Source organism: Gossypium hirsutum, chromosome D12 (assembly GCF_007990345.1).
Source record: "Gossypium hirsutum isolate 1008001.06 chromosome D12, Gossypium_hirsutum_v2.1, whole genome shotgun sequence".
In the NCBI taxonomy this organism is placed as follows: Eukaryota; Viridiplantae; Streptophyta; class Magnoliopsida; order Malvales; family Malvaceae; genus Gossypium; species Gossypium hirsutum.
The window spans coordinates 30,696,202-30,714,151 of record NC_053448.1 but is presented as its reverse complement, the minus strand read 5'-3'; the positions used below and the strand labels follow the sequence as shown (position 1 = coordinate 30,714,151).

At 34.2% G+C, this 17,950-nt stretch overlaps 3 protein-coding genes and 1 pseudogene across 4 annotated transcripts; 2 read left to right on the top strand and 2 right to left on the bottom strand.

Annotated features, from left to right (window-relative positions):
- Positions 1 to 461: 461 nt before the first annotated feature.
- LOC121224494 (uncharacterized) lies at positions 462 to 1,371 on the bottom strand. Its single transcript, XM_041107912.1, has 2 exons — positions 1,244 to 1,371; positions 462 to 889 (listed from the first exon to the last, which is right to left on the bottom strand). Exons 1-2 carry the CDS (start codon positions 1,249 to 1,251, stop codon positions 550 to 552), a joined length of 348 nt encoding a protein of 115 aa, XP_040963846.1. The 5' UTR covers positions 1,252 to 1,371; the 3' UTR covers positions 462 to 549.
- A 5,771-nt stretch (positions 1,372 to 7,142) lies between these two features.
- Positions 7,143 to 8,525, top strand: LOC107925120 (F-box protein At5g67140). Its single transcript, XM_016855694.2, has 5 exons — positions 7,143 to 7,499; positions 7,602 to 7,748; positions 7,821 to 7,956; positions 8,040 to 8,138; positions 8,227 to 8,525. The coding sequence occupies exons 1-5, from the start codon at positions 7,411 to 7,413 to the stop codon at positions 8,440 to 8,442; spliced, it is 687 nt and encodes a 228-aa protein (XP_016711183.2). The 5' UTR covers positions 7,143 to 7,410; the 3' UTR covers positions 8,443 to 8,525.
- On the bottom strand, positions 8,516 to 11,073 carry LOC121224493 (PI-PLC X domain-containing protein At5g67130-like; annotated as a pseudogene).
- A 2,195-nt stretch (positions 11,074 to 13,268) lies between these two features.
- Positions 13,269 to 17,694, top strand: LOC107945401 (OVARIAN TUMOR DOMAIN-containing deubiquitinating enzyme 7). 2 transcript variants are annotated; one of them, XM_016879391.2, is made up of 12 exons: positions 13,269 to 13,512; positions 13,932 to 14,023; positions 14,206 to 14,281; positions 14,899 to 15,048; positions 15,131 to 15,192; positions 15,302 to 15,386; positions 15,493 to 15,642; positions 15,792 to 15,912; positions 16,468 to 16,592; positions 16,699 to 16,796; positions 17,044 to 17,185; positions 17,397 to 17,694. In XM_016879391.2, the coding sequence occupies exons 1-11, from the start codon at positions 13,447 to 13,449 to the stop codon at positions 17,171 to 17,173; spliced, it is 1,155 nt and encodes a 384-aa protein (XP_016734880.1). In that variant the 5' UTR covers positions 13,269 to 13,446; the 3' UTR covers positions 17,174 to 17,185; positions 17,397 to 17,694. The 2 variants fall into 2 exon arrangements, with proteins under 2 accessions (XP_016734880.1, XP_040963845.1); XM_041107911.1 differs by having other exon boundaries at positions 14,199 to 14,281; positions 17,044 to 17,694.
- Positions 17,695 to 17,950: the final 256 nt, after the last annotated feature.

The window sequence follows — 17,950 nt, the reverse complement described above, 5'->3', positions numbered from 1 at the left end:
ATCGAAACCTGAATAAAATGAATTCCATTTAAACTGAGCAACTTCAACTATTAATCCAATCCTTCTAAACATCAACACTCAATCCCAAATTCAAATTAACCCAAAGTTAGATCAAAACTTTAATTTGACCCTTAATTTAAATTTCAAGAATTTATATTAATGCCTAAAATTTTGAATCCTCATTTAATTAAAAATTAATTTAGATTCAAAACAAATTAAAATGGTTGATTTAGCACAAAAAATCTACATAAACCCTTCTTCTCATAAATGTAAAGTTGAATAGATTAAACATCTACATTTTACAATAATTAAAAAGGAGTACAAGTTTATGATTCTCTAAGCAACGTTTGATTTTTTTTAATAAATTAGAAGTAAAGATTTCATTTTATCACAAAAATCTTGAAACACAATATAGAAAATCCAAGAAAACTTGGACATAACAATCAAGAGAACACCCTATATGGAAAAACAAGTCTCATTTATGGAAATAGCACAATCTCACATATTAAAAAAAATAAGGTTGTGAATTGTTTATGTAATAACCAATTTTTACCCGGGCATTTTAAAACCAGATTTAAATAATAAAAATGTCCAGTTACAAAGGCCCAATGTGGCCCAACTCATTTTAACCCAAACTACCCAAATTAGCCTAGCCCTAAACCTAAACCCAGCAAACCGATTCAGCACAAAAGGCCCAATATCATAATGCACTGTGGCAAACCCTAGTAGCCTCCACGCACACCAGTTAGCCTCTATACGTGCCACGCCGCAGCCACCCAGGGCATTCGTCCTCACGTGCCGAGCCTCTGCCAGCGTGCGCGCCTTCGCACATACGCCACCACTGCTCGTTTTGCCTCCGTACACGCCACGTCGGCCTCTGCCCTCGTACCTGCAAAATACACAAGAAAACAAGCAGAGAAAGATAGCAGAATAGGGGCAACATAGGGGATTTGGGGGGGGAGCATTTTATTTTATTTTTTTCTTTTCATTTCATTTTTGTAAAGGGGGGCCATAAAAAGGCCACTCGAATGCTGTAAACGGGGGCATATAAAAAATATACAAAAAAATACAAAGAAAAAACAGACACTGATTGTAAAAAAAATATTCAAAGAAATCAAAGAGAAAGGTGATTTCTGAGTTCTTCTTTTTCCTTTTATTATGAGCACTTTGTTTTTTTGCTTAAGATTCAAAAAGGGGGTGTTTAGTAAAGAAAGAAACAGTAGCACTAAAAAGGGGGAAATACCTCGCCATTGAGTCCGTGCTCTCTCTGTCACCGTCGGAGCCTGAGCAGGGATTCAGAGATCCATTTTTTTATATTTCTGTTTTGAAAATGAAAAGAGGGCCGCTGGTTAGGGTAATAGAGCATTTATGTGCGTTGAAAAGCGACACCGTTTAAGACTGAGATCCGTACGGTGACCCGACCCGAGGGTAGGATCCGCGCACCTGGGTTTATCGGTCTATTTACGCGACAAGTCCCTTTTCTTTTGCGTTCGCTTCAATTTGATTTTATTTAATCTTTAATTTGGTACTGTGTATTTAGTCCCGGTTCCATATAGATCCGAGTTTGAACGGCACTGTTTTGAGTATTCAAATCATGCTGGAGAAGATTTTTGCGTTAAATTGCTTTAATAACCCCTTCGATGTTAAATAGTTTCCAACTCAATCATCTACACAGTCGTTCCAAATCAACTCTTAAAATTTTGTTTGGTTTCGAATAGATCCATCCCTTTTAAATTAGTCAGTTTATCGTTATTGATTTCATTTAGTGTTATTATGATTATTTGTTTTCATATACATCAGCTAATTTTTTTTATATATCATTCCATGAATTCATTACCTATTTTTATAAATATTTTATATATGTTTTAATCCCTATCTCAGCCCAATTTATACACGTTTTCTCCGTTCATGTACGTATGGATATATACCATTAGTCTCAAAATCTCTCCATAACATTATCTTATATTTTATATATGTATAAATAATGCACTCTTAATACATGTATTTATATATAATAACATATTATTAATTACAAATGTTTTGTCATGCACGAAAGCCTTGTTTTTTTTTTATTTGCTATTTTATTTTACTTATTTTTTTATTGCCATATATATTGTTATTTACATTAGGTTTTATTCATACAAATCAAAATGTTGGTATTAATTTTAGTTATTCACTTCTATTTTATTTTTTATTTATTTCTTATTTTTGCAAATTTTCCATTAAAATTCATTTAAGTACTGTTTATTTTAACATTATTATCAAATTTTCCTTTTAAAATTTTCATTTTTTTCTCATTATCATTTTTCTGGCTACCATGAGAGTTTTTAAGAAAGAAAAATTAGTTGCTCATTTATTAGATACTTGAGTATCAATATTGATGTTTGTATAATATGATTTTTGCCTATTACTTGCTTGATTGCTTCTAGCTTAAGCTTAGATTGTTTTTATACATTGCCATTCAATTATATTGTTTGTGAAGATTGGTTCTCATTAAAGCATTATGATCATTTTATGTCCAAATTCTTTTAAAAAAAAACGGAAGCTTGATATTCGAAAGTTCACGAGAGAATTGTGCCCTAACTCACTTGGCTTCAATTCTTCTCAATGAATTTAGATCATCAAGTTTCCATTTTATTAAACCATACCATTATCAATATAAAGTTTTTCGGGATTTCAAAATATTGAACCCTAACTCACTGGATCCGATAATTTTGCTATTCTGAATTAAGGATTTTCTTTATAAAGGCAATATGCGATGTTTAGGAATTTCGGGAAATTAAACCCTAACTTACTGGGTCTTAATTTACCGTTGGACCCAAATAATCGGATATCCTTCTCAAAATGCATAGGTTTTAAACGTCATGAGATAAACTTAATTTTGATGATTGAATTGTTACGCTCTAACTCACTGAGTGTGGCAATTCATGAGTACATTTTACCCAAATTTTCTTTTCAAATGATCGTATTTTAATTTTTTTTTTTAAATTTTGACACTAAGACATTAAACAATCGATTCAGTACCAATTTTGGGCGTTATGAGGGTGCTAACCCTTCCTCGTGCGTAACCGACTCTTGGACCTATTTTCTCAAATCTCGCAGACCTAAAATTTATTTTAATGGTGAACCGATCACACCTTAATAAAAGATCGGTGGCGACTCGCCATTTTCGTTCCCATTTTCATTTTTTAAAGTCGATCCCCATTTTTCAAATTATAATAAACAGTGGTTTCCACAGTTTATACTATTATAAATAGAGGGGGTTTCTCCACCTTGAAATCATCCAAAAATTTGTCATCTTCTTCATAAGTCACTTGTATCTTTTGTAGTGAGATATATTTGGTGATGTCCGAGAACGTAGGTGTAATTTGCTAAACCCCGTTAAATTTTTAGTTTTCTTTATTGTTTTTTATTTATCTTTCAATATTTTGTAGCGATATATTGTGCTATTAAATCATATTGTAGGGAGATTCTATCTAGGAGGTTAGATTTTAAGTGAGATCGTTTGTAATCCTTCCAATCTATCTTGGGAATTAAATCTAGTGTGTTTTTCTAGCGCAATAATTTACTCTTTTTTACTTATTTGCACAACAAGTGGTATCAAAACCAAAAGTTATTAGAAGTATGCTCTATGGTTGCAGTTTAAACTAATCTTCCATATTAGAAAATATCTCCTTGGGGCATATTGAAAGATTATGGTTGAAATGATAGACAACCCAAGAGTATCCACATCTACAACATCGTCCATGTGGGCAAGATCGACAATGGCAGATACGAGATTGATAGTGGATATCTTCGATGGTACGGGTCATTTTAATATGTGGCAAAGTGAGGTTCTAGATGCTCTCTTTCAGCAAGGTTTAGACATTGCTATTGATGAAAAGAAATCAAATGATATGGAGGAGAAAGATTGGAAGACTATCAATCGTTTGGGATGTGTTACAATTCGATCATGCCTTTCTCGAGAGCAAATGTATACTTTCTCAAAGGTGACTTCTGCAAATAAGTTATGGTTGGCACTAAAAGCAATTTTTTTGTAACACCTTATACCCGGTCCGGGTATTGAATGTCACAACCCACCCGAATATCTCAACAAAATTTCTAATAAGATTTAATTACGAATCTGGACAACTTTCAAATTTCAAATTTTAACTTCTACTAAAACTCCTATCTTATGATTGATAAATTCTTACAACCTTGATACTTAAAAAATCCTAACCAATATTTACAAATTTAAAAATGTAGACTCTAATACCGACATGTTTAACTTATTCCCTGAGGCATGACCTCTAAAGTTGCCCATCTATATACATGAAACAATGCCCATCCCTTGAGACTGGCGGTGTTTGGCTTGACCCTTCTATAAAATTTTTCGAGATATTACGTGCCTTGCGTAGAAGTAGAAAATGTTGTAATTTCAATGAACAAAGTGAGTTTCTATACTTCCTGAAGATTTTCAGAAAATTAGGAAACATAAAATCTTAAGCACATATGACAAACTCTTTGAAATTCATAAGAAGGTCTGTAACTTCTCTGGCGTAGCCATTGGTATTGATTCCTCTAGATGAGCTGACAAGGACATTACCACCTGCCAATACTATCTTCAAACAAGGCTTTTCTTATGGGCTTAACCCCGTCTAACGTGATCGCAAGCTTCCCTGTAGCTAGGAAGAGTATGCCTCATGACGAATTTTTCGTAAGTGCCAACACGGGTTGAGCAACCCTTTTGACGTTTTGATCGAGACCTGCCATAGCCGCAGACCCTATCTTGATCCCTTTAGTTCACCTTTATTTCCATATAGATTTGTTACCTAACTTCAATAGAGATCAGCTCTTTGACATGACTATTTGATTCCCTTTTTTAGGATTGGGTCTCTTTCTGTATCCCTTGTCTACGAACTCATTAAGTTATTTGGCTAAATGAATCAACACCCTCACTTACTTGGTGGACTCGCTGCACCAACCATATAGGTTAGGTACTACTTGTTGACTCACCTACTATACTCAATATTACATTCCTCGCTCAACCGCCAGCGAACTAAAATGACGGATACCCCTTTCCTGGATTAAGGTACCATTCCTATTCCTTCTACTTTGATAAGATCACATATATATACACAAAAATCTCTCTCTTCGTCACAAATTGGCAGAATCCCTTATTATCAATCTTACCTGCATTCTCGGATACTTTTACCAGCTATTCTCCTATTCATAGCTTGGCGGATTCTCTTACCATATCGATTATTCATGTTCCCAGACGACCGTACCTGTCCAACCGTACTACTCTCCGCACGAGTCTTACCATGATCTCCTATTTTTCCTTGCTCAATAGCTTCCTGGTTCATTAACCTGGCAAACTTTATTTGACACCATAGCCCAACTATGGTATTACACAATGTATCCTTATGTTTAACGTCCTAACGGGCTCTATTGGTTGTCATAGTTGAGCTATGATAGTATTTGAGGAAATAAGGCTAAAAGATTAAAGGAAGAGAAAGATGAGTGGATGAAAGAAGAAAGCCTTGGTCGGAGATAGTGGCTAATGTCGAAAAAACAAGACTCGTCGATATTACAAAATATGAGAGAAAAGTACAATAACCACAAGAGCTTTTACGTATACATTAGGTTATGTTGAGTACATAAGATAATGAGAATGGTATGGATGAGGGTAGTGGCAGAGCCAAAAAGGGGTTGACAAGGGCCCTGGCCCCCCTAAAATGGAAAATTTTCTATTTAGGCCCTTTATAATTTATAAAATTTTAAATTAGTAATGTAAAATTGTACTTTGGCCCCCAAAAATAATAAAAAAATAATTTAATCCTTTAAAAATTATAAAGATATAGACTATTAAAATGATGAAATTACATTTTTACTATTGTAAAAATATACAATTTAATTTCGTCCCCCAAAAAATTTCTAACTCCACCACTGGACGAGGGTGATTTATTTGGTTGTAGTAATTGCTATGGGACATGTCCATAATACTTAAATAAGGTCCTTTGGCGGCTACCAAAAACCATATTTGTAGGCATTCCCGTTTAAGTTTGTGTGTAGAAAAAAGATTGAGGTTCACATGATATGGTGTAGGTGTTGGATGAATCATTTTTATATTTATAATTAGTTATATTAAGAAAATTTATTTAATACATCATTAGTGGAGTCATGTAGGGTTTGATAAATATATTATAGAGAATAGAGTGTAATAAAAATAAAAAAATTAATTATATAAATATATATATATATGACACTTATGGCACTTTAAATTCGCTTGTGAAATCTAAAAAATTTTATTGACGGTATATCAAATAATTATCCTTATATTAAATTTATAAAAATATTTTAATTTCTAATTTCTCTTTTTATATATATATAAATAAATGCAGAAAATACATAAGATTGTTATTATAATTTAAATTGATATTCTAATAAAAAGTTATAAAAATATTGAAATGATTTATATTTATATTTTGATAATACTTTTTTATTTTTTAAACAATAAACTGAAACACACTTTTTTTTTCTTCTTATACTTTCTTTTTTATTTGTTTAAAAATAAATATAAAAAACAGGTCATGCGGTAAAATGGATAGCGTATTTAACAAACCTTTTAAACAAATTTTATATTTATATAATATTTATTATTAATTAATTCATATTATTTTATTATTTATTATATATATAGAGAGAATTTTAAATATGAAAAAAAGCCTAAATTAACTCCTAAAGTTAATTTATTTTTCCAAAAAGAAAATCCTAAAATAAAATTAGAAAAGGAAAAAGAAGCCGATTAGACAAGAAAGGGATGAGGCGGCCCAGGCCATGTGGGAATTACAAAGACATAGGTTAAATGACAGCTAATATGAGAACATAGCCAAGCAAAGGCGCCATCACCAAAGAAATGATATTTGGTTGGTTTAAATATGCTCCCAGTCTCTATATTTTTCACACTTTGGAAATTAGTCCCTTTTTATTTCGAGAAATTTGGTCCTCTACTTGTCTGATTTAAAATCAAAGGTTAATTGATAATTCAACAGTACCAATTAGACCTTGATTTCTAAATAAAAATTAAAGGGGTTGAATTTTTAAAGTTAAAAATGGAGAGACTAAATTTCAAAAGTTCAAAAAAGTATTAAGGATAGAATAGAATTAGACCTATTATTTTTGTCAATCTCTAAAAAGTCCCTACGGTTGAATCCAAATTCCGAATCAAAGAATTAAAATATCATTACCCTCACGATAGATTCATGAAATTATGACATAACAATGACCACATGTTTTTGGGTTATGTCGATCGTATGTATTAAAGTGCCATGTAACTTTCAACTCCCCTTTGTCAGCTTCATTTTAAACTAGTACGAAACCTTAAAAGGAAAATTCCCCAAAAAACAAAAACTGTGTTGTGTAAAGAGAATGGAGGAGGAGGCAGAAATTGATCGGTTGCCGATAGACTTGTTGGCTCATATACTGGTGATGATCACTTCTTTCACCGATTTAGCCCAGTAAGTTTTTGCCTTTTTCCTTTATTTATTATGTTTTGGTGGTAATAGATAGTTATGGATCGGATGGCTTAACTTGATTATGTTATTGTTGTAATATGGTAGGGCAAGTGGGGTTTGTAGGAAATGGAAACAAGGGGTGAAACAGGCTCTGGCTAGAAGACACACCCTGAGTTTTGCTGGTTGTAAAATGGACGATGAGTCCACTTCTCGTCTCGTTCGTCATGCTTATAGCCTCGAAGAACTCGACATGTAATCATTTCTTCCCTGCAACTTTTTTTACAGACAGGCTCCCCCTGTTTCTGAGTCTGCTTTTAATTACAGTTCAAGGAGTCGTTGGGGTTGCCAAATAACTGACAATGGACTATACCAAATCTCATTAGCAAAGTGTGTTAGCAACTTGACATCAGTTTCCCTTTGGGGTATGACAGGGATCACTGATAAAGGTGTTGTTCAATTGGTAAGCCAAAACCCTTTTTTTTTTCCTTGTTTATTTACTCAATCTCCTTAACTTGAATATGATGAAGTTGATTTTCTTAACAGATAACCAGAGCCAATTCCTTGAAACACCTGAATATTGGTGGTACATTTATCACCGATGAATCCTTATCCGCCATTGCCCATAGCTGTCCACATTTAAAGGTGAGTTACCTGTTAGATCGCCCTTTGCTTTTTCCAGAAAATTTGATTGAGATACTGAGTTTTTTCTTCTCTCATTATCTAATCTCAGAGCATCGTGCTATGGAGTTGCCGTCATGTTACAGAAAGTGGGCTGTTTGTTCTTGTCAATAAATGTCGTAAACTAGGGTCGATCAATGTGTGGGGAACTAGAGTTTCCTTAGACTGTTTCATTGGTTTGCTTACTATCCGACCAGCTCTTCAAATAAAACCACAAGGTTTGCCATTAAACGTCGGAGCAGTCGCCACCATGTTACCTGTTGTTTAAGGTGTTCATCCTTCTAGGGATTTCGATTATTGTCATATGAATTTGTTGATTCAATAAATTGAACAGAAGAATCTCTCAAGAAATCTCTTGATTGTGTAATCAAATTCTATGACTCTAACACGCATTCCTCGATAAGCCAGGACCCAAAATTTTACATAGCAACATATATTATAAGCCCTCCTAAAGGTGTAGATGACTCGATTTTATCCTGAAAACTATCTATTCTAGAAAAATAATGAAATTATCCATGGAAATAAAAACAAGGCAATAATAAAGTGATTAGGATGATAGACTGTTGAAGTGGATGTTGAGAGCTGAACAGGTCCGGAAAAGCTTCCGACAGAATTTGTCATTGGGCTCGGTGTAGGCATTGAAATGTTCTTACAAGATCCAAAGGGTGCCCCAGCCTACATGAGAACAAAACAGAGATTTCAACAAATTTCAGCTTTAAATGAAACAAACAATAACCATGCATGGGGAAGAAGGGTTGTGGCCAATGCGGACAAACCTGGCAGGCTGCAATGGTATTACATCCACATAATCTCTGACCATTCATGCTATCCAGATCATAAAAAACACCACCTCCATCGCTCCTCTGCATGATTTATGTGGTGTTATGGTTAGTGCTCTGCATATTTTAGAAAAAAATAAATTTACAGATATAAGTTACGACTTAATACCAAGTAAAAGTTGACCGCCAAAAAGTTGGGCATCATACTCCCAGCTGCTTTGTAGCAAGTGCGGATCATGTCAGCAAGTGGTGCCGAATGCTCTTTGCAAGCTTCATCTTCAATTGGGTAAGTTGGAAAGTAATTCATAAGGAAAAGAGAGGCAGTTTTCGAGTTAAACGGCTGTGATTCTTTTCTGTTGGGGCATGAGCCTCGCTTTACACCTGGATCTCCAGCTGCCATGAAGGCGTTACTACATAGCTAGTATACAACATGAACGCATGAACAAAGGTTTCATATCTATTTAATCCTTACCTTCATTTTCCAATAGGTACTTCCATTGATAAGCAATCCCTTCCCCCTCTTCCTTTGAAGCAACAGAAGTAAAGACCAAAAGCCTGTGATTTGCTTTCACCATTTCAGTTACGGTAGGCCAATCTTCACCCTTTTTTGGCATCTTGGACACTGGAAACCAATACTTGTCCAAACCAGCATTTTTAAAAAGCTTAGTGAGTCCTTTGGGTGTATGCACGTAGTCCTCAATTATAATGGTTACAATCTCTGATGGATTTTTGCTCAAGAATGCTTCCACTTCCCTCAAGGTGTTAATTGCAGGTTTCTGAATAATATCCAACGAACACATTGCAAATTTGATCAGAAAACTTGAAAATAGATATCACGGAAAGAGAAAGAGAAAACAAAAAACACTAGTTAAAGATATATTACAAAGGCAGTGAAGTTAAAACATTGCCCGCGGAATGAATGGCAGAGCCAAATATCGCCATTGAAATCATACATGTCCAACATCAGTCCCCTAACTCCATTCTGAACAATGAACAAAAAGCAAACCAGAACAGAATTTAACAACACTGCTCTCATACTTTAGATGGTTAAAGAGGAATCAAGTCAAGGAAAGAAATAACATGTTCAACTTTTACATTTGCTCAGCTACTTAGCACCAAAGAGAAAAAAGAAAATGAAAATTCTAAACTATAAGTCAATTAGTAGGGAAAATCACAATCCCCTTGTCTTATAGTTTCCTATAGATTCTTCAAAACTAAGAAGGTGATGCAAAACAATAGAAATACATACCTTCAATTGATTAGTAACAGTGTCTTATTGATTGTAAAATGTGAATCTTTGAACTCCTGGTAAAGCTGGAGCATCCACTATGCTGAAGGAATTGTGAGTCACCAACCATGAATACTTGTTGAAAGGTAATCCACCAATCTGCCACCCACAATTCACACCCAAAACATGATTTTCCATCATTCATTTGCTGAAATCACCAAAGGAAGAGGGGAGGGGGGAAAAATAACAAAATTACTAAAACCAAACCACCTAATATAACACACACAAAGAATGGAAGCAAAAAGCTTCCTCGCCAAAAAGGAAACAAATTTACACCATTTTAGCTGATAACAGAAAATACCCATCTCATTAAGATGCAAATAGAAGCTTACAACAGAAGTGGGTATGGTGGCTTGGCCTCTTATACAAAAAGGTTGAGTCTTGCCCAAAGCAGGGCAGTTCCCACAAAAAAGACCTGGACCACAATCTGTAGAGAGGGAACATGAATCCACTACCTGCAAAATTGTCAGACACTTTCAGTTCAAGCTGTAGCCATCATTAAAGGGAGGGTAAGAGAAGGTGAAAGGAAAAAGAAAAAGGAACCTGGCAACTTCCATTAGAGCAAGAAGACCAAATGTTGATGAAGGAAGAGAAGAGTAGTAGGAGAAACAAGTACCCAGTTGCAGTGGCTCTGGATAAGTCACGGTGGTCCGTGAAACACGTCATTGTTTGGATTTCGCTTCTGCTTATGCAAAGTCCGACAAAGATGATATGTGTGTGTGTATGTATATGAATGCAGAGAAGATTAAGAAACCATGAAACAGAACAGGTTCTAATGAAAAGCTTAAGAGAATGTTTCTGGATACTTTAACGCGGGCATTATTATTAACCCTTATTTTTACTTTCGGTCAAACTCTTTTATTAGTCCCTGTACTATGAGAAAGTTGCTTATTTGTTAGGTCGAATTTTGGTATTAGTAACATACTTATGCATAAATTATAGATTTAGTCAGTGTTTTTCAATTCAATCATTTTTAATTTCTATACTTTTTTAAATTTTAAAATGGTAGCCATTAAATTCATCAATTAAAATGATGAGACTTTTTTTTTATGACTATTATGTGAAATTAATAGATTGACAGTATATTATACATGATAATATGCCTGTCACATCAACCTTTGGAAACAAACGAATTTAATTTAATAAAATTAACATCTAAATTTTAATTTAACTAATTTTTTAATATGATCACGATTTATAAAGATGATCCTCTAATAATAATATCTTTTTTAAGGTTGGAACCTAAATTTTCTCATGTATTATACCTAAGATTCATTGGTAAATTTTAATTTTAGAAGGATGTAGAAGCTTGCGCCCTAAAATGGCAGGGGTAGTTGAAGATATAGATGGAGTGATTTGGAGTTTGGGTATTGTGAAAAGGTGGGCTTCAATTTTTATAGCAGAACTAAGATGTGGCCACTGTTTATTTGTTGAAGGAACCAAGTGACAATGTCAAATGTCAACTTCAATGGTAGCCTTGCTTTTTTAGTCGGTTGGAAAATGGTTTGTCATTTAATGTGGTTTTAATGTATATATCAAAAAATAAAATAAAAAAAACTTACGTGCACGAGTAAATGTAAATCTTATTTTTTTGATTAATGGGTTTATATAGAAATGTCAATGGGACGGGACGGGGTTTACAGAGTCTCATCCCACTTTGCACTCAATTTAGTGAATAAGGGAACAAAAATTAGACTTGCCTCATCCTGATTATTTAAAATATAAATATTTATAAAAATTTAATTTAATAATTATCTTAATAGTATTTTATTTAGTTATCAGTATTTAATTTTTGCACTTGTGTTACATTTGTCACATATGTGGTGGAAGTTGAAGGACAAGTATTTTATACTTTTTCATAAAAAAAATTAATTTATATTTATTTAATTAATACTTATAAATATATTATATGAAATGGGTCGCGAGACAGGTATAGCGGAAATTAGGTGGGTTTGAAGACCCACATGGGTGGTGGGACAGGGATGGTTTTGGGTTTTGTACCCACAACAGGTCGCAGGGTGGGGATAGGAATGAAAATTCTTGGCGGGGTTGGGTGCGGAGAGAGCACCCCTTTACATGCCCCGCCCAATTGACATCCCTAGGTTCTTATAATCATTTATTTAAGTTTTACCTAAATGTCCACAATAAACTTCCCTTAAATATGATAAATAATGTTTTAATAACTACTTTAGTATTACTTTTAAAAAGTATGGTAAAAAAATATATTTTTTAAATTTAAGTATTTAATATTACAGTATTAAAATATTTTTTGAGAAAATAAAATATAATTTCAAACATTATGTAAAAAGAACATGCATTTTAATTAAATTTAATAAATTTAAAATTTTAATGAATATAATTTATTTACGGTTACTTTAGATGGATTGTGTGTTTAGTTGCAGTTAGTGTAAAAACAAATATTTTTAAAATTTTAATTTAAAATTTAAAATTTAATATTGTCGTAAAAAATAATTTTTGAGAAAATAAAATATAATTTTAAACATTATGTAAAAAAATATGCATTTTAATTAAATTTAATAAATTTAAAATTTTAATAAATATAATTGATTTAGGGTTACTTTAGATGGACGGTGCGTTTACTTACAGTTAGTGTAAAAACAACAGTAGCAATGAGATTATATACTGTAACGTGAGAAAAAAAATTAAACGCACCGTAATAAAGGTAAATGCCCATGGGGCTTTAATGTTTTTATATTCTTATCACTTGGTTGAATTTCAATGGAAATAGAATCTCATGTGATGGCTTGATGGTCAAGGGTGCTCACTGCCCAAAGTGTGGTTTAGGTTCGAGTTGCGTTAATTGTTCGGGCTTTACCTATTGTTGTAATTCAAAAAAAAAATCAATCAAAATAAATATAATTATTGAGCTGAAATTATGGAAGTTAAGCAAGGTTCTTAGGTGAAGTTGAAGGATAATCAAAACTCTTTGTTGGACCCAAAGGCCTCAACCATTTTGGCCCAAGCAGCAGGGCTACCACTACATCATTGGAGTTTAAATTCACTTAGCCCAATAATATGGTATGCTCCGTCGCGGCTGAACTCCACCACTCCGTACGTCCGTGTCGCCGCAATTTCAAGCTCAGTTTCGACCCCTATCACCGGCATCATCATCATCTTCCCCCTTTTGTCGGAACCACAAAAATCCTACTAATTCATCCAACATCAACATCAACCTCGTGAACCAATGGTAAAAACTAGACAACAAAAATCCAAACCCAAACCCAAGAAACAACAACAACAACATCCCCAAGTAAGTTTTAGTTTTTCCTTTCCCTGTTTCTTTACGTCATATTCGATCTCCTTTTCTTTTTTCAGTTTTGGCTATACTGTAGTCGTCTATCTACGAACTTCTAAACTTTTTTATGATCAGGATAATGATTTCAATGGATAAATTGTGAGATATTTGATGAGCAATGCTCTGAACTTTTGCTTTTCGATGAATATTAATGTCTAATAATAGAAGGGGCCTCACAAAACAATCTCTTTTGCTGAATCAACATATTACACAACTTTTTTGTGCTTTAAAATAGGTTTGGGTTTTGCAATTTGTGAATGCCACTGATAGAAAAGCATCCAAATAACTGGATGATCGCTCAATTTAATGCTTTCCATGGTTGAGCATTTCTTCATCCTGCTAAATTACCCAACAAAAATCTGTTTGGTGGATAGGTAAAGAAGCAGGGAAAGCAGGCAGATATTTCGCTCGATGCTTTGGGCCTAAAGATCATCAAAGTGACTGCAGATGGTAATTGTTTTTTCAGGTTTGTATCTTTTTAGTTCCATTTTTTGTCCCCTTGTTCTTTTTCTGAATGTTTTCACAATGTATTTTGTAGCATTCATGTCATCTGCATTCGTTATACCTGATTTCAGTACTTCATTGTCATACTTGAGGTGCGTATTATCTTTGATTTTGGTGAAGTTGCTCACTCTTTTCAGTTAGCAGGGCTCTTGCTGATCAGTTGGAAGGTAACGAGGAAGAACATGGAAAATATCGCAGCATGGTGGTGCAATATATAGTGGTAAATGATAATTATAAAGGCATTGTTATTGTTTTTGTTATAGTTCTGTAAGAACCTCCGAATCTGTTTTCAGATGTTTACATTGGACGATAGAAATAATATTGTAAGTACTGTTTAATTGCATTAGTTCATGTAGTAGTGTACTATAGATATGTTATTGTCAATGATTAGAATGGGTAATTAGAAAACTGAAGGATAAGGATATGAACTTAGAATTTTCATTACATTTGGCTACTACTTGTTAATTACATTTTCATTGTTGAATAAGACATTTATTTTAGCACTTAACTCCAGTGAGTAGATGCAAATCCCCCATATCTGAAACAATCTAAATGTACAAACAAATGATGAGCAGTGCTTATTTGGTTCTGTGTAGCATGATATGCCCTATTTTAACTGATTTTTTTTTTCCAAAGAACTGTATGTTAACAGTGAATTAGAAGATCGCTAATTTCTCTTTACTTAGATGATATTTAACATATTTTTTGCCTGCTTGGATAGTTGGATGATTTATGATATGTTCCTCGTTTTGGCTCATTCCCCTCCATGCCTCTCCCATCTTTTCTTCTTACCGAAGATTCAACTTGTAGGAAATTCTCACTTTTACCTGATAACAGATGAACCGTGAAATGTTTGAACCCTTTATCGAGGATGATGTCCCATTTGATGAATACTGTCAATCCATGGAAAAGGATGGCACATGGGCTGGACATATGGAACTGCAGGCAGCTTCTCTTGTTACTCGCAGAAATATATGCATACATCGGGTAAGATCTTATCTTTTCCTCTCTTCTATGGTTAACCTTCAGCATCATGGAAGTCATTCCTCACGCTTTGCATGGTGTATAGAACATGTCACCTCGCTGGTACATAAAGAATTTTGAAGATAGAGCAGCTCGCATGGTCCATTTGTAAGTGTTGTAGTATTCCTTTGTTGTTAGCAGTCTTCATTTTGCTTTCACACTCCTCGATTATAGTCTATAGTTTCAATTCTGCTTTATGAAGTACAATTTTTTTCAGATCATATCATGACGAAGAACACTACAACAGTGTAAGATTGAAAGAAGACCCCTGTAATGGGCCAGCAATGCCAATTATAATTAAGGTTTGAGTCTATTTTTCACTGTGATGATCCTTGTATTTTATTCTGCTTTTTAGTTTGGATGTCTTAATTGGTAACGATAGTCTACTAACTTCTAGATTCTCAAAAGGCAGATGCTGATATCTCAGCGTCATCTAATCAAGCAAAAGCTGCAGTTAGTAAGATGAAGGGGGCAGCTGGTAAGGACTGTATCAATACAGGATCAATGAAATTAGTAATGGCTGGAAGTGGTTGTGAAAGTGCGGAAAAAGTTGAACAGGTGATGCATTTAGCATGATTTTTTTTTATCTGGTGTATTTTATCCCTGCATGGCTGTGACATTTCTAAGCGGCCTTGAGTCCCATGTTTTGCATGCTTGGAATACTTTCTCCTCCTTTATGTTTACATTGCTTAGTTATCCTTCTTCAGGTTTTGTTACAAGTAGATGGTGACGTTGATGCTGCTATGGAGTTTCTGATAGCAGAACAAGGGGCTGAAGAATGTACAGCTGCAAATAATTCACTTACTTGTCATGCAAATGGTTCTTATGGTAATGGCCGGTCAGTATGTAGGCAAATTCTAGTTATTTCGTTAGGGTTCCCCCTACATTTCTTTTCAATTTTCTTCTTTATGATGAAAAAGTCCACTTTGTTTCTATAACATTGTATGTAGGTTTTTTGAGTTTGTTGATGAGATTAGAAAGACCATTACAAGATGAAATATAAAAAACCTGTTTATATGATATATGGTCCTAATTTTTGAAAATGCAGTGCTGCGATTTTATCCGTTTTGTCCATTCTAGTCCATCCTAGCATTAGTGGATTTATGAATCCGTCTTGTGCAAATTTTCAGAGAAGATTTGGGTAGGAAATGAAACTGCACTAAAACTGGTTGAAGATTCATGTTAAAGTCCTCGTTTGCTTTTTGTTTCGTAATGATTAAAAATAGTATGATACATGCATTCTTTGTGTTATCTCTTGTTAAATCTGATTCATTTTATTTGATGCCTGCTTGACATTTGCTGAAGTTTTGCTTTCTATGATGTTTAAAGATATTATGTTTTGACATATATGGTGTACTTATCTATCTTAAATATGGTATCCAGGTAATGATGAAAATGGAAACAGTGAACAATACAAGGAAGAAAATGTAGGGAAGACCTGCGAACAGGATCCATCTAGTGATGGCACTAAAACCCTCGGTGGTAACACTCCTCAGCTGGATGAAAAGGTTTAATGCTGTGATGAAAATACACAATCATTTCCTTGATGTTAAAATAATGTGGTTTAAAAGTAAGATTTCACTCTTTTTCCCTCTTAAACTTTCCAAACTGCAGAAGATTCCAAGAAACAAGTTATGCCCCTGTGGATCAAAGAAAAAATACAAGGCTTGTTGTGGATCTGTCTCAGGGAGGTCCTCGACTAAGATTATGGTGTATGCCACCTAAATTCTTTTGCTTTTGGGTCTATTTATGCTATTTAAGCTAAATGCAATATATTAGTTCAACTAAAACTGGTATGTATGAAGTAGACATTCATTTGTAGCAAATGGATATGGAGCTCGAGTGGTTCTCTCTCTGTAGTTTAGATGCTTTTCTTGACTGTCTAGTTTCTCAATGTTTGATATGTCGCAAAATAAGGCTCATTCCCCCCCCCCCAAATATTACCTTTTTTGTGTGTAGTAACCAGCCAATGGAGGCCAGAAAGGGTAGAAAGGAGCGGAAACAGAGCAATAAGGGAGTATCTGCTAAATCCGCGGTATACTCTGGATCTGACGGAGGGCCACCTGACATGGGAGCACTTTGCATATGATCTTAGTATCATGTGAGTGCGCTTGTGCCACAATTATTATTCTCAATGATTTCCTGTATCATGTAATGCATGATTGCGTGTATTTCTTCATGCTAGTCTTGGAATGAAAATTTATTCTGGTTTGACTTGAAACTTTACCAGCCACAAAACAGCACTTAAGGCTGAAAAAGTTGTAAGCCATTTTAGATACGTCCTGATAATTAGTTTGGTATTGGCTTTGTAGATCTTGTACGGGCCATACATCGGATCTTATTATAACCTTCTTCCAATATGCTTACAACTGTTTGACAACGACTTATGCTGGCAGCCTCTGGAAAATGAATCTGAGTGCTCGGTCAGATGCTCGTTCTTTATTCTCATGATTTCTTATCCATCCAAATGTTAGCAAGACAAATAGTTTGTACTTATCAACTCCCAAGTTTATTTTTGAGATTCCTGTAAATAGTTTTCTTTAGCAAAATTTGAGATTATACAAATAGAGAATGATGGTGATGATGAAGAAAAGGAATTAGAAATGGGTATAGATTCTTGTTCAAAGATGCAACTATATCTAGATGTTGTTTAACATTCAATCCAACTGTTGTGTGTTTGTGGTTTTGGCAATTCCGAGACAGAATCCCAACAGCAAAGAGCAACACCTATACACACGCAGACACGTACATAGAGGCAGGCACATGTTTGTAGGGTTCATATCTGTCTTGTGCATGCATATGGAAGACTTGCAAACAAGGGTTTGAATGTTTTATTCCCATATGTCTGGCAACTTGGGTCCTTCAT

What these genes read in the sequence shown, in the direction of transcription:
- LOC107925120 (XM_016855694.2), top strand. Translation starts at nt 7,411, where the DNA reads ATGGAGGAGGAGGCAGAAATTGATCGGTTGCCGATAGACTTGTTGGCT. An exon ending in TCTTTCACCGATTTAGCCCA is followed by an intron (nt 7,500 to 7,601) that starts GTAAGTTTTTGC and finishes GTAATATGGTAG; the next exon opens with GGCAAGTGGGGTTTGTAGGA. An exon ending in ATAAAGGTGTTGTTCAATTG is followed by an intron (nt 7,957 to 8,039) that starts GTAAGCCAAAAC and finishes TTTTCTTAACAG; the next exon opens with ATAACCAGAGCCAATTCCTT.
- LOC107945401 (XM_016879391.2), top strand. Translation starts at nt 13,447, where the DNA reads ATGGTAAAAACTAGACAACAAAAATCCAAACCCAAACCCAAGAAACAA. An exon ending in AACAACAACAACATCCCCAA is followed by an intron (nt 13,513 to 13,931) that starts GTAAGTTTTAGT and finishes TTTGGTGGATAG; the next exon opens with GTAAAGAAGCAGGGAAAGCA. An exon ending in GAAATATATGCATACATCGG is followed by an intron (nt 15,049 to 15,130) that starts GTAAGATCTTAT and finishes CATGGTGTATAG; the next exon opens with AACATGTCACCTCGCTGGTA.